Source organism: Mustela putorius, unplaced genomic scaffold, assembly GCF_011764305.1.
Source record: "Mustela putorius furo isolate JIRA1106 unplaced genomic scaffold, ASM1176430v1.1 tig00003834_pilon_pilon_pilon, whole genome shotgun sequence".
Lineage (NCBI taxonomy): Eukaryota > Metazoa > Chordata > Mammalia > Carnivora > Mustelidae > Mustela > Mustela putorius.
Genome location: NW_025421987.1, coordinates 131,634,983 through 131,661,064, shown reverse-complemented (window position 1 = coordinate 131,661,064; position 26,082 = coordinate 131,634,983). Strand labels below are relative to the sequence as shown.

At 47.4% G+C, this 26,082-nt stretch overlaps 1 protein-coding gene across 7 annotated transcripts in view; it reads right to left on the bottom strand.

Moving 5' to 3' along the window:
• The window catches only part of TMPPE (transmembrane protein with metallophosphoesterase domain), a 76,051-nt gene extending 50,654 nt beyond the window's left edge, over positions 1 to 25,397 (bottom strand). The window contains exons 1-5 of one of the 7 annotated variants that reach the window (XM_045089072.1): positions 25,208 to 25,377; positions 7,919 to 8,088; positions 6,538 to 6,688; positions 5,921 to 5,981; positions 4,049 to 4,143 (exon numbers count right to left, since the gene is read on the bottom strand). In XM_045089072.1, the coding sequence (XP_044945007.1) occupies positions 4,049 to 4,143; positions 5,921 to 5,981; positions 6,538 to 6,688; positions 7,919 to 8,088; positions 25,208 to 25,285 (555 nt within the window). In that variant the 5' untranslated portion in view covers positions 25,286 to 25,377. Of the gene's footprint in view, positions 1 to 4,048; positions 4,144 to 5,920; positions 5,982 to 6,537; positions 6,689 to 7,918; positions 8,089 to 18,294; positions 22,802 to 24,544; positions 24,671 to 24,911; positions 24,995 to 25,207 lie in introns of those variants that run through there. The other 6 variants (XM_004774191.3, XM_004774192.3, XM_013046707.2 and 3 more) reach the window with 6 other exon arrangements.
• Positions 25,398 to 26,082: the final 685 nt, after the last annotated feature.

Sequence of the window (26,082 nt, the reverse complement as noted above, 5' to 3'; positions counted from 1 at the left end):
TTGCTCCTCACACGAGCAGGAAACTCCTCCTTGGGGCTCCGGACACTTTGATTGATCCTACAGGTGTGCCTTTGGAAATAATTGAGAGCCACTTGAAGAAAAGCTTTGCAAATACTGGCAAGATACTTTCCTCATTTTCTTTTTCTCCCCTCTTTTAACATGATCTCTTTAAATGGGTATGTGCTCCTTTGTCCTCTGGCCATCCACAAGTTCAGAGCTAGCTCCAGGGTCAGCTCGAGCAACTAAGTGGGCCAGAGCTTTTGCGTTTCGTCTTCCTCTCTGCCCACCACCGCAGCCCAGCCCAAAGCTCACTTAAGGTCACTTTAAAAAAAAAAAAAAAGATTATTTATTTATTTGACAGGTAGAGATCACAAGTAGGCAGAGAGAGAGAGAGGAGGAAGCAGGCTCCCCACTGAGCAGAGAGCCCGATGTGGGGCTCGATCCCAGGACCCTGAGATCATGACCTGAGCTAAAGGCAGAGGCTTAACCCACTGAGCCACCCAGGCGCCCCTAAGGTCACTTATTTTTTCAAGCCTTGACTATGCAGGATCATGATGACTATTATCAGGAGTGTATGTTAAAATAAACAGGCTTATAATAAATGCATGAATACAGTTTGGCTAGATTAGAAAAAAAGGTCCATGTTTGCAAGGCAGCTCAGAGCTGCAGGCATGGGCGTCGGAGGCCCAGCTGTCCATGCCCAAGTGTCAGCTGTGCTATCTCTTGCCCACGGGGCTCTGCTTGTGAAACAGCGTCATCGGTTAAGAGGCCGAGTCCCCTTCATGGGGCTGTCATGAGGATTAGCCAAGTCACCTCATGAATACTTGGCACCCAGTCAGGGCTCCCAGAGCTCCTCAGAGGACACTCATATTCGACATTAGAGTCAACCAGAAAGAGACAGGGGTGGTGTGCAGACAGGGAAGGTGAGAGGAAAAAAAGACAGACAAGTCATGGTGAGATTCAGAGGAACACTTGATTTTTCTAGAGCAAGGGGTCAGTCAACCTTTTCAGTCAAGGGCTACAGGGTAAGTATTTTAGCGTCTGTGGCCACAGGTCTCTGTGTACCGCTGAACTCTGCTACTGATGTGCAAAAGCAGCCACAGACCACACAAGAACAACTGGGCGGGGCCGGGTGCCAACATACCTTTGTTTACAAAAACAGGCCACGGCGGTCCTTGTTCGATCAAGAGTAACGGGCTCATCCTGTGAGCTCCTTAATGAAGCCACAAGGCACTGGGGACCTTTACTGTCACTGATCTTCCACAACATCAGGTAGAAGTAGGGCGATGAATACCCCATATACCAGAGGAAGCAAAGTTGTGAGTGAAAGGGCCCCACTCCTGATCATTTTCGTCTTGGGTATTATTAATAGGCATCAGTGGCTTCACTTACCTTAGGTGTGGTCTTGGTACAAACTGTGATGAACATCCTCACAGGCCACCCAGCTTAGATGGCACAGGACTAGCTAATCCCTCCAGAACAGAATATTTGCTACATGGCTGGGTCGTTAGGATGAATAAAGGACCAGGCTGGCTCGCTGCACCTCAAGACAAGCGCCTCATTTTTGCCCTGCCTGCAGACAAACAGGGATCTTTTTGTACTCTCCAGGCACCCAGACAAGAGCACAAACACGGTGAACTGAGTCAAGCCATCATTTTGCCCCATGACCTGAATGTAGACAAGATGGAAATCAGCTTGTTTTTTTTAAAATAAGATTTTATTTATTTACTTGACAGAGAGAGAAAGCGAAGAGAGCACAAGCAGGGGGAGCAGCAGAGGAGAGGGAGGAACAGGGTCCCACTGGGCAGGGAGCCCAAAGTGGGTCTCAATCCCAGGACCCTTGGATCATGACCTGAGCCGAAGACAGATGCTTAACTGACTGAGCTACCCAGGCATCCCCAGAAATCAGCTTTTACAGAATCTTTTGCGTACCAAAATTTTGCAAAGCAATTTCAATTTTCTGACCCATTGGCTTTCTATTCCATTCTAGAGCCAGCTGGTGGGCATGTGAGGAATAGTGACCTGTGGCGTGACATCACAGCTCCAAGTCACATACACGGGGCACAGAAGAGAATGGAGACGCCCTTGGTCAGGGATGAACACAGACAGACTGCAACAAGTACGTCATAAACAGAGGCACTAACCAAGGTTCTGAGAGTCACATGGACACCAACTAAGCCAACTGGGTAGGTGTCCAGACAGAGTGCCTACTGGGACTGACCTCAAATGACAAGAGGCCACCATGAATTTGGTGTGCAGCAGGAAGAATTTTTTTTTTTTTAGATTTTCTTTGTGAGAGAAAGAGGGGGAGAGAGAGAGAACATGAGAAAGGCGAGAAGGAGAGAGAGAAGCAGACTCCCCGCTGAGCAGGGAGCCCAACGTGGGATTTGATCCCAGGACCCTGGGATCATGACATTGAACCAAAGTCAGACGCTCAATCAACGGAGCCACCCAGGCATACCAAAGAATTTTTAATAATGTAAAAAAATGCTTATGAAATAAGACTAAAATAGGAAAATCAGGTAAGAAACTGGTCACACAGTTTAAACTGACTCTGTAAAAAGAAATTTTTTAAAGGCATGGGAAAAAAATTCAAGGAAATCTCCTTGAAATACGAAGAGCTCTGCTTCTGGCTCCTGCCATTTAGGTGACAATTTGGATTTTTCTGTTTTCTCATACTCTTCTATAATTTCCTCACTGACTCCTTAGTTAGTGGTCAAGGGGCAAACGGACTAGGTGGCAGTCAAGCAGGTGGAAGTGTGACAGGCAAAGGAGGAGGAGGCTGGGGAGGACCCAAAGTCAAGTTCAGCCCGTCCAAGGCTGCGAGCAATGCCCCCAGTGTAGCCAACATCGTTCTCCTCTGCCAGGGTTCATAACCGATTATGCTTTTTGTGGCATTTCGATAACCAAAAGGTACAGAAAAGTTGTGAGCAAAAATTCAAAGTGACTTGGAAAGAAGCAGAAACTAGAAAACGAGAAAGACTACAGAAAACCTGAGATTAAGAGAAAGAAGACCCAGCCACGCAAAGACAACTCAAGTTGCAGCCTTGAAGTCCTCATACAGAAAAATGGGCTCCTATATCTTAACCAGTGCAGACTCAAGACAGGTGGGGGGCATTCGGAGCTCCCCGGTCACCCCTCTGGGAGCAGCAACCTGGCCTCTCTTTACTGTGCAGTGCCGGCATGGTCCCTCTGGCCAGGTCCACCTTCTCACTGCCTCATTCGACCTCCACCTGCAGGCAAAGAGAGCGGCCATGCTCCCTTCCCACAGTATACGTCCCTACCACTGTCCCTGGAATTGGCCCTAAGCGGGAAATCTTGGCCACACTTCTGTCATCAAGCACCCCACTGTTTCAGGATGCAGCCAGCATCACATCTATTCCTTGGCAAATGACCAATGGACACACTTTAATGTTTTAGCCTAGGGAATTCTGCAAACATCACAAAGTATCATAGGTCAAGGTCCCAGTTTTTCACAAGGAAAATACTTGGCACATGATCTACTCCATAATACCACAGTCTTTACAGAGCAAAGAAGAGATGGAAGAAGGGGAGTGAGGGAAGGAAGTGGGAGGGAAAAATGAGCGGCCTACCAATTCACTGCATCCTCTTCCCGTGCCAGCATGAACTGAGAGCCGAACCAGGACAGACACCAGAGCATTCAGTCTATCCTGCATCCCTGCAGCCAGAGACACTAGAGAAAGGGGCCACAGGATCAGTGGACCAAGGGACCTAGGCTGCCATCCGGATTCAGCCACCTGCCGGCTGGGTGACCTTGGCTAAGTCCCTCAACCTCTCTAAAGTTCTTCTACTAAAAGAGATGGTGGCTGGAATAACTGAATAGCATCTACAGCACAGTCAGCCTGGTATATGGCAGCATTTAAAATGATAATGCTTCCCCACAATGCAACTTCAATAAAATCACCAGCTGTGGCATTGCCTCGCAAAGAAACAGATCTGTGTGGCTCAGAGACATATCACTTCTGCATATACTGTAGATGGATGAAAGCCAGCCCCACCGCCCGCTGTTGCTCATCTCCGAGGTTACCTGCACCGTTATGATTGGCCCTCCATTCTGATAGAGGAGAGGCTTCATCCTGGGTAGGAGGACTCCCAGCCACTTGTCCACGGCTGCAAGGTAGTCTGAAAAACAAGACAGGTTTAACTCCGCTCCATACCTATTCCTGCAAACAGACACGAGTCCGCCTCATTACCCTGGAGCTGGCAGCTGAGACCAGGATATGCTGGTTTCAATGATGATGTGAAACGGGGTGGCTGTGTGCTCTGGAAGTCTCACGGAAGTTCTCTTGCAAGGAGCCACCTCCTCAATGAGCTCTCAGTGGACAAGGAACAACAGACATGGTATCTGTCCTCGCCACTACACACCAAGCCTGGAGCCCAGGGGGCATCCAACCCATGTTTGTTGAATGAAGAAAAGAATGCCTGAATGGTGTGTCTTTCCCTCTGTCAGAGTAGGGCAGGTTGTTTCTTCCTTTTTATTTATTTTATTATTTTCAAGTTTATAAATTTGAATTTGATTTATATAATAACAGATAGTGTATTGTCAGCTTCAGAGGTAGAGGTCAGTGATTCATCAGTTGCACAGAAGACCCAGTGCTCATTCCATCACATGCTGTCCTTGATGCCCATCACCCAGTTACTCCATCCCCCACCCACCTCCCCTCCAGGAACCCTCAGTTTCTTCCCCATAGTTAAGAGTCTCTTATGGTTTGCCTCTCCTGTTTTTGTCTTTATTTTTCCTTCCCTTCCCCTGTACACGTCTGTTTTGTTTCTTAAATTCCACATATGAGTGAGATCATATGGCATTTGTCTTCCTCTGATGGACTTAGTTCACTTGGCATTATATTCTCTTATTCCATCCAACTCATTGTAAATGGCAAGATTTCATTCTTTTTGATGGCTAAGTAATATTCCATGTAGATATGAACCACATCCTCTTTATCCATTTATCTGTCAGTGGACATCTGGGCTCTTTCCATAGTTTGGCTATGGTGGACATTGTTGCTATCAATGTTGGGGTGCATGTGCCCCTTCAGATCACCATTTCACCAAAGAAGACATCAAAATGGCCAACAGACACATGAAAAAATGCTCAACATCACTTAGCATCAGGGAAATACAGGTCAAAACCACAGTGAGGTACCACCTCACAGCAGTCAGAATGGCTAAAGTTAACAAGTCAGGAAACAACAGATGTTGTCGAGGATGCAGAGAAAGGGGAACCCTCCTACACCGTTGGTGGGAATGCAAGCTGGTGTAGCCTCTCTGGAAAACAGTAGAGAGGTTCCTCAAAAAGTTGGAAATAGAGCTATCTTATGGCCCAGCAAGTGCACTACTGGCTGTTTTTCCCTTTTATTTTATTTTAATTTAATCAAAGTTAGCTGCTCTTATCACCATCTCCAACACTAACATCACAAGGAAAAACTGAAGTCTTCAGAAGACAGAAATGCAGCCAAATGGGAGCTTCTCACCGATAAGGGTGATTATTTACAGCTAAAATATTTTCTGGTTGTTTAAAAAGATAAGCAAAAGACTTCATTTACAAATCACTCTGTAAAGGCAGACAAATGAATTGCCATTTTGATTAGCTAGATGCTATCACTGGCCATGTAATTTATTGAGAAAGTAGGCAGAGAAAGCATTGAAGTGAATCGGTAAACCACAAACATGGCCCAATGCCAGTTCAAAGCTACCAGTTTATCAGCAAGATCTGGTCAAATAGTTCAAGTGAGCCCTATTTCCCACACATGCAATGCCTGCAGTGGACAGTGATTAACCTTCACACTTCCAGTAAGCTTTCAGAGGGACAGAAGTACCCCAGCTTCCAAATACCTGGTACTTTAGATATAAAATGTCCAAAGACATCATAAGTAATCTCAAGACATCTGTAACAACTTACCTGGGTCTGAAGAACGGAGAATAATAGATTCTTTTAATAAGAGCCAAGCAGGTAATCCTCCCTAGGATGGGGGTGGGGGATGGGGGAGAAAAGAGGAAGAGAAAAGCCATTATAAAGTCTGGGGATGGGGGAGGGGATAGGAATGATTTTAACAGTGAAGAAAAAAAGTTTCATGAAGAAGGGGTATTAACTGGGCTTTCTCGTTTGCAACTTTCAAGGAAATTGGAAACACAAGAGTTAAAGTCAGATGACTTTACACACCTGCCATGTTTGGAGAATCAAAGCCTTTGTATAGATTATCCACTTGGCTTCATGACTACCTTGGGTGGGAGACAGAGCCCATACCACGACCCATTTTTTTTTACAATGGGGAAACTGAGCCATGTGAGTGAGCACCAAGAGGGGGATGCCTGCCTTCTGACCCTTACCAGCCCTTCTCTGCTGAGACACCTCCAAGGTAAAGGACACACCTAATCCAGCTACAGGGACAGGCTCAGTGCACTCTGGAATTAGAGACTTATTGAAACTGCTCTCACTCACTGTCCCCCAGATCTCCAGCTGCCAGCCCAGCTGGTCGTGCATGCCAGCCAGGCAGAACCCAGCCCAGCTGTACTCACCATATCCCACTCTGCACAGATGTAGGGTCCAGGCCTCAGGATGACCAGCAGTCCCAGCTCATGGGCCAGCTTAATAAAATATTCCACATCCTGTTCCCCGGAAAACTTGTACTGTCCTGGCTGTGGCTCGTGAAAGTTCCAGGGCACGTACCTGCCGAGACACACACAGCCCCTTCCTGGAAACAGCTCAGAAATCTGGGCATTTCTGAACCATCAGTATAAGTGTAAGCCCTCAGACGCTCACACAGCTCCCTCCAGCAGCCTCCCCATGGAACCACACTTGGTGGCAAGGACATGTTTAAGTTTATGACCCACAAGGAAGCCCTGTTCCTGTGTAATGACTTAAAAAAAAAAAACCAGAATTACATGAACATGAAGTACTACTATATAAAAATTATTTATGCCTGTGTAAGGCCTAGGGAAAATGAAAATATCCATGCTAAGATAATAAGAGGTATATTTATTTTCTTGAAAATACTTTTTAAGGAAAAACAACAAAAACCCCAAACCTCTGACCCTGTATCCTCCTGCAAAAGATTTTGTAAGGAACAGCACACAGGAAGCCATGACAAAAACTTCCACCCGTTCCCCTGGCGGCCTTCAGCCTAGGCCACAAACGCCATCACAGAGGTCTCTCGGATGACCCCTGGCTCGTGGCCTTTTCCCACAATCCCATGGCCTTAGTCCCCCAGAGCTAAGTGTTAAACTGCAGGTAGGTCCCCGGCCCCAGGGATCTGCCTCTGCATTTTTCTCACCACTTATCTTGAAGAGGCTATCTGCAATCCTCATCAGTAGTGTAAAAACCAGAGTGGCCAGCCGCCCCAACTTTCTCCCCAGTTAGTCACCATGCAACAGCAGAAGACATGACGAGAGATCATTATTGGGGTAATTCTGTAACTCGAGGCTCTAGAATTACCCCGCAGAACCACAAAGGGAAACTGGGTTCAGGAATCTACCTACCATGGCCTATGCCCCCAAGAGCTCAGAGAAGCTGTGGCTGCCTACAAACACAGTTATCTCTAAATGCTAGGGAGACCTCTGGCCAAAAAGACGAACTTGGGTAAATCCTAGTTTCACCAGCTGTAGATGGGACTGAAGAAATGGAGTCCTTCATGGAAAGTGCCCTACACACGACAAATGCTCAATCACTATTACTCCCCTTTGCCTTCACCAGCTGAGATTCATTTTGTGATTTCCAGTGGGTGGTTAAGTATCCAAAGAAGGGCTAGTTGAGCTCATGCCAAGCCCCTCTCAGAACACCAGATTACACCATGTCCCATTCCAAGAAACGAAACTGCTAGCTGCACTGGGAATGGGGCTGTACCTCTGTCCAGGTGTGGGTGTCTTGGCCCTGGGGAGAGCCTGGTGCCCTCCTACTTACGTTTGGATGGCGTTCAGCCCAGCCATCTTCATCTTCAGCAGCCGGTCCTTCCAGTAGAAGCGGGGCACGCGGGAGTAGTGAATGCTTCCCGAGATGTAGCGGAAGGGCTGGCCATCCTTCAGGAAGCGGTTGTGATGGTAGTCAATCTTGAATGTCCTCTGGGAAGCATTCTACAGAGCAAGGAGGGGATCACGTGAGAACCTCCACCTTCAGCATTTTGGAAGCAGACACTCTGACCGTGGCAAGTGGCCCCCTGCCTCTTTCATCTGCGGAATTTGCTGATGGAGTTAAGGCCTGGGTTCTGGGCTGTAAAACAGAGCACCGCTAAGCCAGTGGCTAATGCACCCAGGCAACAGAAATCATCAGGGAGGACCCATGGGCAGGACTCCAAAGAGTTTACCTGTCCAGCACCAGCGTGACAATCGACGGCTGAGACACAGAAATTATATTACCAAAGAGAAAACCCTGCTGACGGTGAGTCTCTTCTTGGTATAGCAAAGCCCAGTGTGCTGGGAACAGAACACATATATAGACACCCTCTTTCGCTGTGGCTGTGATCGGCTGGAGCACTGGATGGACCGTGACAGTCATGTCACTGGGCTGAGAGCAAGAGATGAGAAGTCAGCCATCCCAGCTGGGGCTCCAAGTCCTGCAGTGATGAGGCAAACACCCTTCCTAACCCCACATCTCTATTTCCACAAACACGCAGGATGTTAGACTAAGTGAACTTGAAGGCAGTCTGTTTCAAATTATGGGCTGCAATCCAATTTGTGAATCATGAACCTAATTTAGGTGATGACTGACACTTAAAAAAACTTTTTTTTGATCGGCACTTGTTTAAATGAAAGAGAACAGAAAATATCCAGTGTACAGCACCTGGTAAAGACAAGTATTATTTTACGAAGATTCTGTTGTACATACATATATAGAGTTGCACCTGATGTAGGTCTCCACTGGGCTGCAATGAAAGGTGTATGTCTAGCAAAATAAAAAAATCTAGGCAAATTAAATTTCGAGAAACACTGGGGACTGGTTCAGAAGCTAAAATGCTAGGATGTGAAAGGGAAGCCAACAGTTAGGTAGAATAGAACACTGCCCTCTGGTGGACGGGAAAAGGCAGTGAGGGGTCACAGGTGCCAATAAGACCAGCGCCCTAAGAAACCAGTTAATTGCTTTCCTTCATTGTTGGTAAGATTCCTTGTGCAGCTTTAGGCTTTTTTTTTTTTTGTAAGTTTTTTTTTTTTCATAGCAGCACCACAGTCCATGACAGCTTTGAAGGCTTCCCTTGAAGTCATATCTGGAAACAACTGTAAGACCCCTAGTCCTAGACATTCGGCCTGAAATCTAACCACGGAATTAAAGCACTCTGATGAAAAGTTAAACAACTTGGAGTAAATCTCTCGAGGCAAATGGAAAGCTGTACTATATGTGAGTTCATCTCAGTAAAGTTAACCAAAAAAAAACAACAACAACCCGCTAATTTAAGAATCATTCCTCGGGCGCCTGGGTGGCTCAGTCTGTTAAGCATCTGCCTTCGGCTCAGGTCATGATCCCAGGGTCCTGGGATGGAGCCCCATGTCAGGCTCTCTACTCCATGGGAGCCTGCTTCTCTCTCTCCCTGCCGCTCCCCGCTCTTGTCCTCTCTTCTCTGTCAAATAAATAAACAAATTCTTTTTTTTTTTTTTAAAGATTTTATTTATTTATTTGACAGAGAGAAATCACAAGTAGATGGAGAGGCAGGCAGAGAGAGAGAGAGAGGGAAGCAGGCTCCCTGCTGAGCAGAGAGCCCGATGCGGGCCTCGATCCCAGGACCCTGAGATCATGACCTGAGCCGAAGGCAGCGGCTTAACCCACTGAGCCACCCAGCCGCCCATAAATAAACAAATTCTTAAAAAAAAAAAATCATTTCTAAAGAAAGGGCCAGAGCGTCAATCACTTATCACTTTGTTCTAGTAAAGGCAAGAAACTCCTGGAGAAACTCATGAATAATATAAATTACTTCTTAGACCAGGTGCCCCGATGGATGATTTTAAAAACATCTTCACAGCATGTATGTAATTAGGTGCCAAAAAAGGGTTTTCTACCATTCTGTGAGTACAGAGGTGGCACATGAGGTGGGGAAATTCTTTAGACAGGTAGAAAGGGGGTAAGCCATTGGTAAATGCAGGGGCTCTTTGCAGCCTGCTTGTCTAGGGGAAAGGGCTCAGAGGAGCACATGAAGTTGCCAAGATGTGATCTTAGCAGACAATGGACTCTGGCCTTTGTCCCACTAGGCGGAGCACCTTCCCTGCATTCAAACTACCCCAGAATCCAGCCCAAATATCTCCCTACTGTCCATTTATAAGAAGTATCAGAAAGAGCCACCCAGATGTGGCCACAATCTACAAGAAGCTTCTTTCTAGACCAGGTATCAACATCGTGAGGCCTAGATGCTAACGGATAAATTGTTCATGCTGCACACCTTAACTTACACAGTATTAGTATCAATTATACCTCAATAAAGCTGGGGTCAGGGCTGGAGTGGAATGCTGCAGTGGTAATAAATGGCATGTAACCCGGAAGTGAGGCGTGAGGACAAATTTCTCAGAGGGAGGAACTCTGTTTCTCAACCTTGGCCACGCATCAGAATTGGCTATGCAAACTTCTAAAAATAGCAAAGTCAGGACTCACCCCCGGACATTCAGATTTTAATTGATCTTGGGTGGAGGCATTGGCATTTCTTAAAACTGCCCAGATGATGATGTCATGTGCAGACAGTGTTGGGAACTACCAGCTTAAGCTAAGCCTCAGGATAAGGAAGATGTGGGCAAGGGGAAGGACACAGGAAGAGGAGACAGTGTGTGGGATGCTGAGAAGGGGCCCCAGTACCTCAATACAGACAGTGCATGGCAGGGAACTGAAGGCGGACAGGAACCAGACTAAACGCACCTGACATGCACATTTGTGGGCCTGGGCTTCACACCAAGAGCTGTGGAGAGCAACTTACATGGAAGGTCATGTGAAAGTGTGTGTTTTCAAATGTCGTACACTCTGGCCTTTTCCTGGAGCAGCAAAAGGAAGCAGAGTCATGGACCGTGGTGGCGGCAGTGAAGTGGGCAGGGGACAGGAGGAACCCCCAGGACCAAGGGGTGGTGGTTAGATGTAGGACACAGGGGCTAACCTGAAGAGGCTCCTGCTGGTCTCAGGTGGAAAAACTGGGGGCATTTAAAAAAGGAGAGAGACTTAAAAGAGGAAATTGAAGGGGAAATTAAAGACAGCACAGATATTAACCCCTGTGAGTTACAGGTACGTGATTCCTTGGCTCATGTCAGCCTCTTAAAAATGGAACAAGCAGACATTATGTCCCTCATGCTGTGATTCAACAGGAAGTACAGCCCCACCTAGAAGCAGTCCTTGTTACTGAACTTGAACCTCAACTGAACCTCAGTCTACCAATAGCTCAAGGAAGTAAAATATGCCAAATCCAAAATGTGGGACGCTCTAGAAGTCCAATGAAGAGCAGATCCTCAGGCTGTGAACCTAGACCTGGATCTCTTACATCTGTGAGACAGCCATAAGAACCCTACCGGCTGGTGTTAAGTGGGTGGGGACACCCCACATTATGCAAATACGAATTCTAGGTCCTCACCTGTGCTGGATTGAGAGAAGCCACAGGCAGAGCAGGAGGAGTTGGCATCTGCATTAGCTCTACCCCTGGAATGGCGCGGGGTGGTGGGAGGTACTGGTAATTAAAGGATTGTGAGGTTGGCTGATTTTTATTCACAGTTGGGGGCTTTGAAGAAAGATTGCCAGATGGGATCAACATCCACAGCAGGCATTCTGTGATGCCAGAGGCTTCTGTGGCCATTGTTAAAGAGACTATTGTCTCCAGATAGAAGGGTAAGGCTCAGGACTTAGCCATGTGGGCACACTGGGAGAGGACCTTAATGGACAGACCGTAAGGCCGGCTAGAGGGAAGTTTACTCTCAGAGTGCACTGTTCCATGACTTGTGAGTTACCATCTAGATAAAGGTAACCTAGTTGCGACGCTGTTGGAATCTGGATCCTTGGAACCTGGGCATGATGCTGGCCTACGGGAAATGAAGTGGACATGCCAGGATGGGCTTGGCATCCTGAGGAACTGTGAGATGCCTCAAAGAGATGAGAATGTGGCTGACCAGACAACCCACCATCTGACTATATCCCCAAGGACAGGCTAGAATACACTCCCATCAGGAAGGAACGCCATGCTGAGGAGGGCCCTGGTACCCCTGAGAAACCCAGTAAGGGACCACATAAGCACCACAATGACCAGCTAGGCGAGAGTACAACAGACCACAGCACTTCCAGTGGGTGGGATGATTGTGCTAGGGTGCTGCCTGACGTGTCTAACAAGGAAAAAAAAAAAAATCAAGAGGGGTGCCTGGGTGGCTCAGTGGGTTAAAGCCTCTGCCTTCAGCTCAAGTCATGATCCCAGGGTCCTGGGATCGAGTCCTGCATCTGGCTCTCTGCTCAGCGGGGAGCCTGCTTCTACCTCTCTCTCTGCCTGACTCTGTGCCTACTTGTGATCTCTGTCTGTCAAATAAATAAATAAAATCTTAAAAAAAAAAAAATCAAGAACTCCTGAGCAAAAGGCTGACATCAGCCACTGCAAAGGAAAGTTGTGATTCCTTCCTCCAGTTCCCAGCTCTGGGGCAGCCTCTCCAACAAATGCCAATTGACTGAAGGGAAGGTTGCATGGATCTCTCAAGGAAGAACCCTGTGATGCCTTCCCCATTAGGACTGGGGTACCTGGGGAAAATGGCCTTCTGGGGATGGCTGGATACACCTAAGCGGACATACCAGGTGTCCCGAAATGTGATGGCAGTTACCGCTTTTTAGGAGACTGGGGAGAAAGGGAGCCACGGCCCACCCAGGCCCTTCTACATGGGTCCAACAAGAAGCGCCTATCCTACAGTGATTTCCCTGGTCCTGAGTGCAAACTGGGATGACTTTACTTAACAGACCCTGAACCCCCACCACAAGTCAGAGGCATTATGCAGGGAAGAGCCAAGTGGAAAACCCAGGGTTTGAGTTTGTGGCTAATGTTCTACTCTTTTCAAAACTCTCAGTAGAAAGGATCAAGAGTGGTTTGTTTGTAAATGGGCAGGATAGCAGTACACATTCTCTCTCTAGTCCCAGCGCCCCCCCCCCCCACTGCCCCACTCTCTCCCACGAGAGACCCCGGTCATCAGCACACCTCATGGGATGTCACGCTGGTCTGACAGATAAACATGAGACCCAAGGAACTGTGACAAGTCCCTGAAACTGAGGCTTGGAAGAGTAGCCCACAGCTTCCAAATGGTGGCTGTCATGGCCAAGGTAAATAGGGAAAATCCGCTTCAAAGCTCCAAAGTGACTCCTCTCAACATTGAAGGACCTGAGGGGATCTAGTCTAAAAGGGCCGGCCTCCTTAACATCTTTGGGCTGTGGTACCTCTGACAGAAGTAAAGCAATTGAGAAATGGTGGGGGAGAAGGAAAGGGGAAAACTGCCTTCAGAGCTTAGTCCCCCCCAAATACAAAAGAACAAAAAATATGACCTGTGGTCAGATTCCACGCTTTCTAAATTAATTGGCACGGGAACGGAATACTGAAGAGCTATCATTTTATTTCACACGTGCACGGGTGTTGCAGCATCAGTGTTTACAATGCATGAGGTCACAGAAACTTAGAAAAGAAAAAGCAATTGCAAGCAAGGCAAATGACACACCTTCCCAAGACCCCTGTGTATAATGCGTATAATACTGGAGAAAAAAGACAGCAGTACAGACAAAATACCCTTGAACCATTTATACAGCAGAGACCTAATACTGTCTGACATAACATTTTGAAAGTTATTCTGTTTAGATTATTTCAGTGGTAAATAAGCATCTCTTTAAGAAAACTCAACACAATACCAATATTTATGTCACCAGGAAAGGTGAACATCACCCAGGTTTTCTAATACTCAGGACTAAAAACCATTATATTAGCATTACATTATGCACATTCCTCAACACAAAGAAAAACAAGGTGCTCAGTGACGTCACAAGTTAGGGGTCATGTTGACCATTCGGAAACACTACATCTTCCAGCCCTTCAGTATGACCCTAGTAAAGCACCTGTTCAATGGATCTGTAACCCCAGCACCCTGTATGGCCTTTCACTCACCCCCGGGGCCCAAGAGCCTGGAGAATTCCTGACAGGAGGTGCTCAGCTCTGGAGTGGCACAGACCCAACGTTCCTAGGCTGCTAATGCCCTAGGGTTGAGGGACAAGGGATGAAGGGGAGTGGAGAAGATGGTGATAGAAGGGTATAGATACACATGGGCTTCCCAGACCCCTCAGCTCACAGAACAGGAAGACAGAGGGGTATTTCCGATGATTATACAACAAACTTTGATTGTGCCAGAGCTAACAGCCTTTCAAACAGCCAGGTGTCAGGGAAGCAGCAGACATGAGACAGGCTGAAGAAGCAAACAGCCAAAGGGAAGAGTGACAATCAATGCAAATCCGAAGGAAGTTGTGGATGACCCACTCTGGCTTATGCGTCCTATTTTTATCAGTGTTGTTATGTATGTTTGCCTCTCTGGTTCCGCAAAGATTTTTGTTCAGTGTTCCAAGAGATAGCAGATGAAGAGCGTCAATGACAATGGAACACAAATTACAACGGGAGAGGAAGGAAAATGGCAGAATGGAGGAGAAATGAACACAGCTTGGGACCAGCTCCCCAAATCCTCCAGGACTCACAGGCAGTTACAGATTTAATTCTGCCTCCTCAGCTCAGAGAAAAGGTAAGTACATAGTCTTAAAAATAATAATAATAAAAATGAGTCTTAAAATTATAAAACAGTTCTTCAAAGTTAATATCAGACCTAAGTTTCTTTCCACACAGGAAAGAATCATTTCAGGTGAATTTGAAAGACTATTTTGATGATATTTAGCCTAAGGATAAAAATGTATCTTAAGCTGCATTCAGATCAAACAAAAACAAACAAAACTGTATCCAGTAAATTTCATCCTAGTAATAATAGTTTATTGCTATTTTGAATCCATTAATATATGTAGGTAGAATAAAGTAAATAAATAATTACATTGGTTGTTAGGAACCAAAATTTTCAGTGTAAAATGGAAACAAACATAAAATCAAAGAAAGTTAAGTAAAAACCCTGTAACCAGGGTTCTGTGAGAAATCTCTGTACCTTCCATTCAAGTCTGCTGTGTTCTAAAAAATAAAGTTTATTTTTCAAAAAAACTCTTAACTTGACATTTAAATTGGAAATTCTAATATAGTTTTTTTCTTTCTAAAAAAATATTTATTTCCTAGCAATAAACACTGAAACGACTTAGAAATGACACTAGCTCCTCTAGCACTTAAATTATGGTCTCTAAGTATTTCCCACTAAAAGGAACCAGAGCTCCTTCAGGAAATTACTTAGTCCAAGTCTAGGCCAGAATATGTACAAAATAACCCTAAAACTATCAAAAACCATTACGGTCACAACAAAATGATAGAGAAGCAGGGCCCCAACTGCTCAAAGGTGGGAGATTTTGAGCATCAAAAGATTTATCACGCAGGGGTGTGTGCCTGGGGGGCTCAGTCAGTTAGCCATCTGCCTTCAGCTCAGATCATGATCTCAGAGTCCTGGTATCAAGCCTGGCACAGGGCTCTCTGCTTGCTGGGGTGTCTGCTTCTCCCTCTCACGTCCTCTGTTTGATCTCTCTCTCTCTCAAATAAATAAATAAATCTAAAAAAAAAAATTATCACTTCAGTAGACTGAAGCACATCAGATATAAGAAAAGAGCCAAATTCATGTTACTTCCTCCCACCCCAAAAAGCTTACTGGACATCCTTGGGGTATGCTGGTGCATCAACTCTTTATTCTGACAACTGATGAATAAAAGGGAAGTCCAGCATCCGTCTTGCCTTTCTTATACCCTTTTTCACAGTAACCAATTGATGAGGAGAGTTCTTTGTAAAAGAACCATAGTTAGTAAATACAGAAGAAATTATGCAATTAAAAAATCACTATTTTGGGAGCTGATGGCAGGATTATATTTCTGAGTACTCCAAAAACTCCTTCAGAATTCAGAACAGAGATAAAAGAAGATACACCATCATTTCTTGAATATATAAAAGGTAATTAACTATTCCTGGAAAGCCTTTTTAGTACTCCGGCTCCCTAAATTCTATAATAAATGTAGCAAACTTTAAAAAAAAAGGCATAATCATCAATGACTGCTGAAACATTAGATGAAAGGATGATGAGGGGGCGCCTGGGTGGTTCAGTGGGTTAAAGCCTCTGCCTTGGGCTCAGGTCATGATCCCAGGGTCCTGGGATTGAGCCTGGCATTGGGCTCTGCTCAGCAGGGAGCCTGCTTCCCCCCACCCCCAACCTACCTCTCTGCCTACTTGTGATCTCTGTCAAATAAACAAATAAAATCTTAAAAAAAAAAAAGATGAGGAGGAACTTTCTAGTGGACAGATCAAGTTGACAACACTAGACCCGTGGGTCAGTGTTAGCATCACTGAAAGCAATGAAGTCTTCCTGCCCAAAAAAGAAAAATGGTAAACCTGAAACTATCCAGCATCTAGCTATAACTTTTACAGATCTCTATCTCTACTAGCTCACTGACAACATGAGGGATAATATAACACATTAACCACCACAATTCCGAAATGTAGGAAATACTAAGATAACTTGAACAAATAGGTGACATAAAGAGGAAAGATGTTTTCTAGACTTAGATTTAAGAAATATATCATATAGAGTATATGGGTTTTATTTTTAGGTCCTGATTCAAACAAAGGAACTATAAGAGACATAATTCCTCAAGAAACCAAAGAACAAACTAAACCCAAAGCTAGCAGAAAGAAGGAAATAATAAAAATCAGAGCAGAGATAAATGAAAGAACAACAACAACAACAAATAATAGGAAAGAAAAAAAATCAATGAAACTGAGAATTGGGTTTTTCTTTAAAGATCAACAAAACTGACAAAGCTTTAGCTAGATGAACTAATTAAGAGAGAAGACTCAATAAAATCAGAAATGAAAAAGGAGATATTACAACTGATGCCACAGAAATAAACAAGATTACAAGATACTACTATGAACAATTGTATGCCAATAAACTGGGTAATCTAGAACAAATGAAAAAATTCCTAGAAACATAAAACTACCAAGACTAAATCATGAAGGAACAGAAAATCTGAGAAGACCGATAACTGGAAAGAAAATAATCAGTAACTGAAAATCACAGAAAAACCTAGGACCAGAAGATTTCACTAAGGAATTCTACCAAACATTTAAAGAATTAACACCAGTTTTCCCGAAACTTTGCCAAAAAGATGGAAGAGGAGAAATGCTTCTAAACTCATTCTATGAGGCTAACATTACCTTAATACCTAAGCAAGACAAGACATAACAAGAAAACTACAGGCCAATTATGTCTGATGAATATTGACACAACTATCCTCAACAAAGTACCAGCAAACTGAATTCAACAACACATTAAAGGGATAGTACTCCATGACCAAGTGAGATTTATTCCTGTAATGCAAGGATAGTTCAACATATAAAATCAGTAATTATAATACACCATGTTAACAGAATAAAGGACAAAAACCACATGCCCATCTTAATTGAGGCAGAAAACAGATTTGACAAGGTTCAACACTCAACAAACTAGGACTAGAAGAAATCACCTCAACATAATAAAGACCATATATGAAAGTCCACAGTTAACATCATACTCAATGATGAAAGACCACGAGCTTTTCCTCTATGATCAGAAATATGGCAAGAATGCCCGCTCTTACCACCTCTATTCAGCGTAATTTTGGAAGTCTTAGCCAGAGCAACAAAGCAAGAAAAAGAAATAAAAGATACCAAATACCAAAAATTGCTATGACTAATAAACAAATTCAGCAAAACTGCAGAACACAAAATCAACATATAAAAATCAGCTGCATTTCTATACACTGACAATAAATAATCTAAAAAGGAAAGTAAGAAAACAGTTTCATTTACAATAGCATCAAAAAGAATAAAAATACTTACTAAACCTAACCAAGGAGATGAGAATCATACACTGAAAATGACAAAACACTTCTGAAAGAAATAAATAAATAGAAAGATATCCTGTGTTCACACATTAGAAGACTGAATATTAAGATGTCCATTCTACCCAATGGGATCTTAGATTCAAAACAATCTCTATCAAAATTCCACTGCATTGGGGCACCTGGGTGGCTCAGTGGGTTAAAGCCTCTGCCTTCGGATCTGGTCATGGTCTCAGGGTCCTGGAATCGAGCCCCGTATGGGGCTCTTTGCTCAGCGGGGAACCTGCTTCCTCCTCTCTCTCTGCCTGCTTCTCTGACTACTTGTAATCTCTATCAAATAAATAAATAAAATCTTTAAAAAAATTCCACTGCATTTTTTTGAGGAAATAGAAAAATTCATATGGAATTTCAAGGAACCCCAAGTACCCAAGATGATCTTGAAAAATCACAATTCCTGATTCCAAAAAAATCACAAGGCTACAGTAACCAATACAGTGCAGTATTGGCATAAAAACAGACATATGTGAAATATACTGTCATATATTTCAGCATTAACTTATTAAGATTTTATAACAAGTTTCTCACGAAACCTAGACCCAAAGTACAGCTGCTGTTAATTTTTAAAAAGCATTATGCTTCATTTTGAGTTTAACAAATTAAAAGAAAAACTGAAAGGAAACTGAAAGACTTCCCAAGCTTCCAGTGTATGTTCCTCACCACCTCCCCCAGCCACACACGAACAAAACAAAGAAGGTGAGTGATCGAGGAAGAGGGAACAGGAGCAAAGGGTGCCGCGGAGAGTGGCCCACCAGGGCCACATCTGCACAGTAAGGGAGCAGCTTCTGCTGGGAACAATTCCACCTCACCACGGGATCTAAACCATGCAGGAAAAGGTGCTGCTCAGTCTTACCAGGACACACAGGATGGACCTGTCTTACTTCTGGGAGTTGAAAACAATCAGGCAAGCAAGGACTTCAGAACAAGAGTGAGGGTACACAAGACCGCAAAATGACAGTACTTTGGAGAAAGAGGAGACAAAGATGCAAGATAAACAGTAAAGAAGGAAGCTAATCTCAGGCAGCTCAGAACACAGATGAAGAATATCCAGAAAGGTCAGCCGCCACCAGCGGCACCTAAGGCTGGAAGATAAATGGCAGCAAGGAGTCTGGTGAAATCTAAGCAACAGAGAGCTGGAAAGTCAACTGGAATGATCCAGAAAACGGGATCAGGTCACAAGGGAGGGAGGAGAGGGTTCGGAAACTTACTCCTGGCTGCAGGACGATTAAGCACAAGGGGATACAAACAAAGAAACCGCTGAAATCCCAACGCAAAGACTGATTTTAAATTTGCCTGGAAGGCTCACTGTTAGTACCTCGTCTGCCTGCCAACGAGAAAGGGGGTCTCCAGGAGCGCCTAGGATTCTGTTTCACACCAGGAAGACAGGAGGAAAATATAAGGAACTCCCTGAGGCCACAGTGTGTGCAAGGATACTGTAGCACAGGCCAAGAAAAACAGACCCCCAGCAGGTGCTGCCTTGACACCTCACCGGACCCTAGCCATAGGCAGCATTCCCCAGGCTTGGCCACTCCATTCGTTCCCTGGGCACCCCCTGCCCAGCACAGCTGGCCCCCATGACGGTTAAATATTAACGCCACCAAGCGCTTCCGGTGCGCCTGGGCCACAGGTACCTCACTCCACATCTTAATACCAACCTGGTGGAACAATACTGAGGTAGACAGAATTATCCTCATTTTAGGGTGAGGGAAACTGAGGCTTGGTGAGGTCAAGTCATTCCCCTAATGCTACCTGACCGAAGAGCAGCAGGATGAGCTTCTCCAGGCCAAGTGGGGTTTTTGTTCCCTGTTGGAGAGACTCTTGGTTACAAAAAGTCAGTGCTAAGCCGAGGTCCCTGGGCTTCTCAGTGAGGCCTTTTCCAACAGGAGAGCTTACTGACTGCTACCTCAGGGCTGAAGGGTCTCTTGCCTCTGGCACAAGAGGCTTGGCCAGCAGGGAGCAGGTCACTCCAGGGTCCAGAGCCCAGCAGCATGGCGCTATGGTTCTATGTCCAGGCCCTAGGACAATGCTGATGGGGTCAGAACAGGGTGAGAGATGGACAGGAGGGTGTTGGCGTGGAAGCCACCCAGCAGGGAAGACAGTCCCAGCAGTCCACAGCCAGGGCCCAGGGGGAAGGAAGGTCTCCCAGCCCTGCAAGAGTACAAAACTGTGCCCCTTCCCCCAGCAAACTCAACTTCCCCTGGTAGAGAGCGTGCCTCAGCATCTCACAAAACGCAGACTCAAATCTGGGAGGTGGGGGGGGTCTACTTTCTCTACTCTTCTGCCAATGTCAAAGCCAGCCTACGCTGAACCAAGCCAAACCCCTTCCAGGCTGAGAGACCTTCAGGTTCTCGAGCCCTGTTCATTCTCTTGGCACAGCAGCATGTGTTTGAGCTCTGCACTCACTGGTCTCAGATGCCGCTCCTTAAGCACCAGACCGTGGACAGGGAGGCAGAAGGCCTGGCTTTCGGCCAAGGGTCCCCTCCATACCCTGTCATGTTGCCAGCACCCTGCTTCTCTCTGCCTCATTTTTCTCACCTTCGAGGAGGGAAAGGTAGCCTATCCCTAATTACCTCGCCCAAGTACTGGATTAAAGGAGCCCAGGGAGGCAAACCCCCTCTGAATCCCTAAGCAGCAGTGCATTACCAATGCCTACAACTGTGCTTCTGTTTCTTTCCAGCCCAAGGCCCAGAAGCACAGGCGATAAAAGAGCAGCACACGAGCCCGGAACAGCCAGAGCCCTGCGTCCCCGAGGGTTTGGCTGATGCCCTCAATAAAGGGGACTCTGACAGAACCAAGAGGGAAAAGGAAACATTCTTCCCCAGCAGCCAGACGGGGCCTCCCTCCTGCCTGCTCTCCCAGATCTGCTCTGCCCTTTCCCCAGAAAGCTCTGGATCACTGATCCTGAAAACTGCCTAAGTCCTAAAGGGGTTTTAAAAACGCCAGTGTTCCTCTCTGTTCTGCTTTCTAGAGGTATCCCTTTCAAGCAGCCCCACGTTTCCATTCAGCCTTCTGAGTTCTGCAGAGGAGGAGAGTTTACTTCCCATCATCTGGAAAATAGATGCTTGTCCTTACATGTGACTTGAGTAGTCTCACAGATACATATAAAGAAGCCACTGGCCACCTACAGAGTAAGCCAGCCTGGACTTGACAGGCAGCCCCAGCACAAACCACTGTTCAAGCCAGGCTTGTGACCGAGCATGTATTGGCAGGGCTGGGCAGGAGAGGCTGGAGGGGGAAAGCAGGCAACCCACTCTAAGGAGGGATGGATGGTGAAGGGCAAGGGCACCGAAAAGCCGTGAGGCCGGACAGATTCAGGGAGCCCGCCTCAGGATAAGCTCTGTAATCTCCGCCCGGCTACCCAGTCTCATGGGTATCCCATAGTAGGCCGTGCCTGGGCTGACATATACAAATGTAGTCTGGGCCACTTGGTAGAGGCCAGCAAAGAAGGGGTTCAAAAGATAGGCAGCCACGTTCAAGGGGAAGATCTGCCCAGCATGCGTGTGCCCAGAGAGAATCAGGTTAATATCTGGCCGAGCCTGCAGGGCTCTCTTGGCAGCCAGCGGCTGGTGAGCTAGCAAGATGGTGGTGTGGTCTGGGCTGCAGCCCCCCAGGGCCTTGACGAGATCCATGCCGTGGCCGGAGTAGTGCAGGATGTCTGCTTCGATATCGTCCACCCCAGCCAAGCAGATCCAGTCCTCCCCATCACCACCCCCATGCTGGGCCCCTGTGGCGGAGATCTTCACGTTCTCGTTGTGAAGGGGCTTGACGTTCAGGGATTCCAGCAGCGCAAACCAGTTGCTGACGTCTGACGTGTAGTACTCGTGATTCCCCGTGACGAAGTAGGTGCCGAGGCGGGAGTGGAGCTGACCCAAAGGAGCCACGGCTGTGCGGAGGACGGAGGCTTCTGAATCACAGAGGTCACCCACGATCACTGTGACGTCTGGTTCCAGCATGTTCACCATGCTCACAAACATCTCCATCTTGGTCCTGCCCACTGTGGGGCCCAAGTGAATGTCTGAGAGGAGCACGATCTTGAGGCTGTCCATCGAGGGAGGCAGCTGATGGATGGGCACCTCCACGGTTTTCACAGCTGGAGGCTGAGCGGCATTCAGGAGCCCAGCCACGCTGAGCACGGCAGTCACTGCCACGGCCAGGGCCGGCCTGACCGCCAGCTTCCTTGTCTTGTCAAGGCTGCCCACAACCCTACCACTGCGCCACGCCAAGAGCTGGCAGGCCTGCTCCATGCCACTGAGGGTACAGAGAAAGAAGACCATGATGATGTAGGCCCCGAGGCAGGAGTAGGCTGCCAAGGAAAAGAGATAGGGCTCCTCTGCCACTAAAAAGAGCATGGTGAAGAAACTGGAATGGGCCAGGGCAAGAAATGCCCCAACAGCCATCTTCCAAAGCTGAAAACAGGTGGACTCTGCGGCAGGGGAGTGGCTGAGGTTGCTGACTGCGCTACGCCAGATGTAGAGGGAGCCAATGAGCATGAGCGAGTTGGCAAACAGGGCCAGCTGCAGGCGGAACAGCCAACGCCAGGCCCTGAGCTCAAGGCTCCCCGCCAGATAGGAGCGGGACACAATCATGGACACGAAGACCGTGCCTGCAGCCAAGGCAGCCTTTGTACCCAGGGACAGCTGCCTGAAGATCGCCATTGTCTCTGCTCCTAAGAGGGTCCCCTGCCAGTTCTGTGTGGGCGGGCTCTGGAAGGTGAGTTCCTTAGAAAGGACAGTGGCCAAGCAGAAGTTTCCAGGTCGGCTCCGCCTGCAACCAGGAACTGGCGTCAGCTTTGTGGGATATTAGAGCTTCCTTGTCCCCATTCAAAACCTGAAGGCCACTCACATCTACCCAGCCTGCCTCGAATCCAAGCCACTCAAATACCAGTTGGTTGCTACGCTTTATTATTAAAATACAAACACAGTGGATTGTAACGTGGTGGGCAGTTCTCATGTTCTTACTTACAGTTTTCTGAATATTTAAAAGTTTTTCCACAAAGCATGTCAACTTTTTTTTTTAATGATTAAAAAAAGTGTTATTTTAAATTAGTGGTTCTCAAAGTGTGGTCCAGGGAGACTCTTTCAGGAGGTACATTTACTCAGAATTATATTCCTAATACTACTAAGCTATAACTGCCTTTTGCATTCTCATTCTCTCATGAGTGTATGGTGGAGTTTTCCAGGGGCTCTATGACATGTGATATGGCAAAACTGAACATACCCAGGGCGCCTGGGTGGCTGAGTGGGTTGGGCCACTGCCTTCAGCTGAGGCCGTGATCTCAGGGGCCTGGGATCTCAGGGGCCTTGGGCTCTCTGCTCAGCGGGGAGCCTGCTTCCCTCTCTCTCTCTCTCTGCCTGCCTCTCCATCTACTTGTGATTTCTCTCTGTCAAATAAATAAATAAAATCTTAAAAAAAAAAAAAAAAACTGAACATACCCAGCTATCATCTATTACAACAGGCGCAAAAGAGGTGTGCAAAAATGTAAAACTGTGCCACTCCTTCGGCTCAAGTTTGGGGAGAAATACTGTTATTTTTCAAGAGATATAGTTCGTTGACATGTAATGATTTATTATTTCTTAGATAAGTTAATAAATATTTTTTTAAAGTTTCTATTTTCATTTCTAGGACAGTTAAAGTCTGAGAACCACAGTTCTACATACAAGTAAACAAGGAAACCCTGGAAAGCTAGTTTGCTGGTATCTTTCTGAAGCTCCAGGCCAGAAAGGCCACCTAGACACCTGCCATAAAAATTCCTGGGGTGAAGCTGGACTCCCTGTGTAGGCTCTGGGCACCCCCCGGAAGGACGATGGGGCACAACGTTCCCCAGTGGGCTGCCCTTTCCACCAGCTCCTCAACCCTAAACCCTGATCTCTCTCCTCCCACAGTGCCACCCCCCCCATTTTCTCTGCCACTGTTCCCTGCCATGGTTCCCCAACTCCACCCTGGCTCCACCCTGGCCAGTGGTTCTCAGAGCTGGGTAGCTCTCACCCAGGGCTCCTACACACACACACACACACACACACACACACACACAAAAAGCAGGGAAACCAGAGATGTAGGCAGACAGAAGTTAGCACTCAATTTAAGGTGACCTTTCTCTAGAACCCCAAATTAAGCTATGTTCAGCAACTGTTTTTCAACAACTTAAGATTTCCAACCTTGATTTTAAATTAATATATGACTTCTCTGCCTAAGCACTTACCGAAAGCTTTTCATCAAGAGATGAAATTTACAAGTAAATGGGCCCAAATTTCCTCTTCTATTGAAAACACGCCCTAGCATCAAGCAGCCCACCTAAACTTTGGGGGGAGCCACATTTGGTTCGCTAAACGTACGGAGGGCCAGGTGCCCATTTCAATTATCTTCCGCCCCCCCCCCCAATTTTTCCGCGGCTGTGATGTTGACCTCCCCAGGCAGCGGTATGGAGGCCCCTCCGGCCCATGCTTTAGCTCTATTTGAGGCTATCCTCCCGCCAATCCTGCACTGCCCCCCCCCCGGCCCCCACCTCACCTACTTGTTCGGCCGGACCTCCAGCAACGCTGGCTGCCACCTGCAGCCTATCTCTTGTCCACCCCTGGCCTGCACCGCCAAACACTGAAGATCGGGAAAATTCAAGCCAAAAACAGTAGGCAGCAGCTGGGAGTGGCGGGAAAGGGACGAAATGTTTGAAAGGAGAACCCCTCGAAGGAAATCAATCCAACATTCCCATCGCCGGGGCCTCTCCTGACCCCATTTTTCTCCTTCCGGAGCGCTCCGCAGCACCCGAACTGGGCAAGGGAGGGCGCCTCAAGCCACAGCCCAAGGCGCCCTGCATTGCCTTGCGCTCCTTGCAATCTCCCTCCCGGAAAACTGCAAAGCTAGAAAGGTTTGGGCGCACCTTCTCTCACCCCGTCTTGCACCAACGGGGAAGTGGGTCCAAGCGGAAGGGGCGACCGGGGCTGAACACGCGAGCGACAGAGCTTACCGGGAAGGACGCGCGCCCCGCCCGGCCCGCCCCCGACGGGAGGGCCGGTCCACTGCCTGCGCTCCTCCAGCTGCCCGCCTGCCCCGGCACAGTCCGGGGTCCCAGGCCCACGCCCTGCAGCACCCCGGAGGGCGGCCGCAGCCCCAGCCCGGTCCCTCGCCAGCCTGCCCCCTCTCAATGAACCCCCGCGCGGGGTCCCGTGGACTTACGCGCAGGCCGCACGCGGTACCCGGCAGCAGCGGCACCAGCAGTAGAGAGAGAATGCGAAACACCCCCCACAAGCCCATCCTCCGGCCTCTCCGCTCCGCAGTCGGCGCGCGGGCCAGCTGCTCCGCGTCACTTGACTGAGGACCCGTGCCCTGGCGCCGCCCCTTACCCGCCCTGCCGCCAGCCGCACAGCAGATCCGCCCCTCGCTCCGCCCCGCGACCGCAGGGCCGCGGGTGGGGGCGGGGAGGGGCCTGGGCGAGCCGGGGGGCAGCCGGCGGTCGCGTGACTCCCGGATAACGTTATCTGGAATTTGCTTGCAGCTGCCTCGCGGCGCGACCCTTTGGACAGGCAGTCAGAAGGCCTGACTGTCAGCAGCTTGATAACGCGCCCCGGGGTTGGACTTTAACAAGGATCGTCTTGGCTCCCCTGCTTCCTTGAGGGCGCAGAAGGGGAAGTTGAGACCAGGTACACCTAAGTGGAGGAGATAGAATGCTAGCCCTGCGTTCCCGGCTCCGCAGTGTGGCCCCTGGGACCAACTGTATACCCGGTACTTGTCAGAAATGAAAGTTCCAGGGCATCACCCAGAAAGTCTCAATCAGAAACTCTCGGAATGGGATCCAGAAATCTGCATTTTTATAAATGTTCCGGGTTATCCCAGTGCGTGCTAAAATGTGAGAACCATTGTGCTAGGTTACTGATAGTTTTAGAGGTATGGTTCAGCTGTGACAAAATCAATTTTGAATACCAACCCGCAAAGCACCCGAGTTTGCAGAATTTCTGCTTCGTGGTTGGGTTTTGAGAGGTAAAAGAAGCAACACCTCCAGCATCCTTGAAATGCAGGGAATCTGTCAAATGAGTATGAAATAGTATTATATC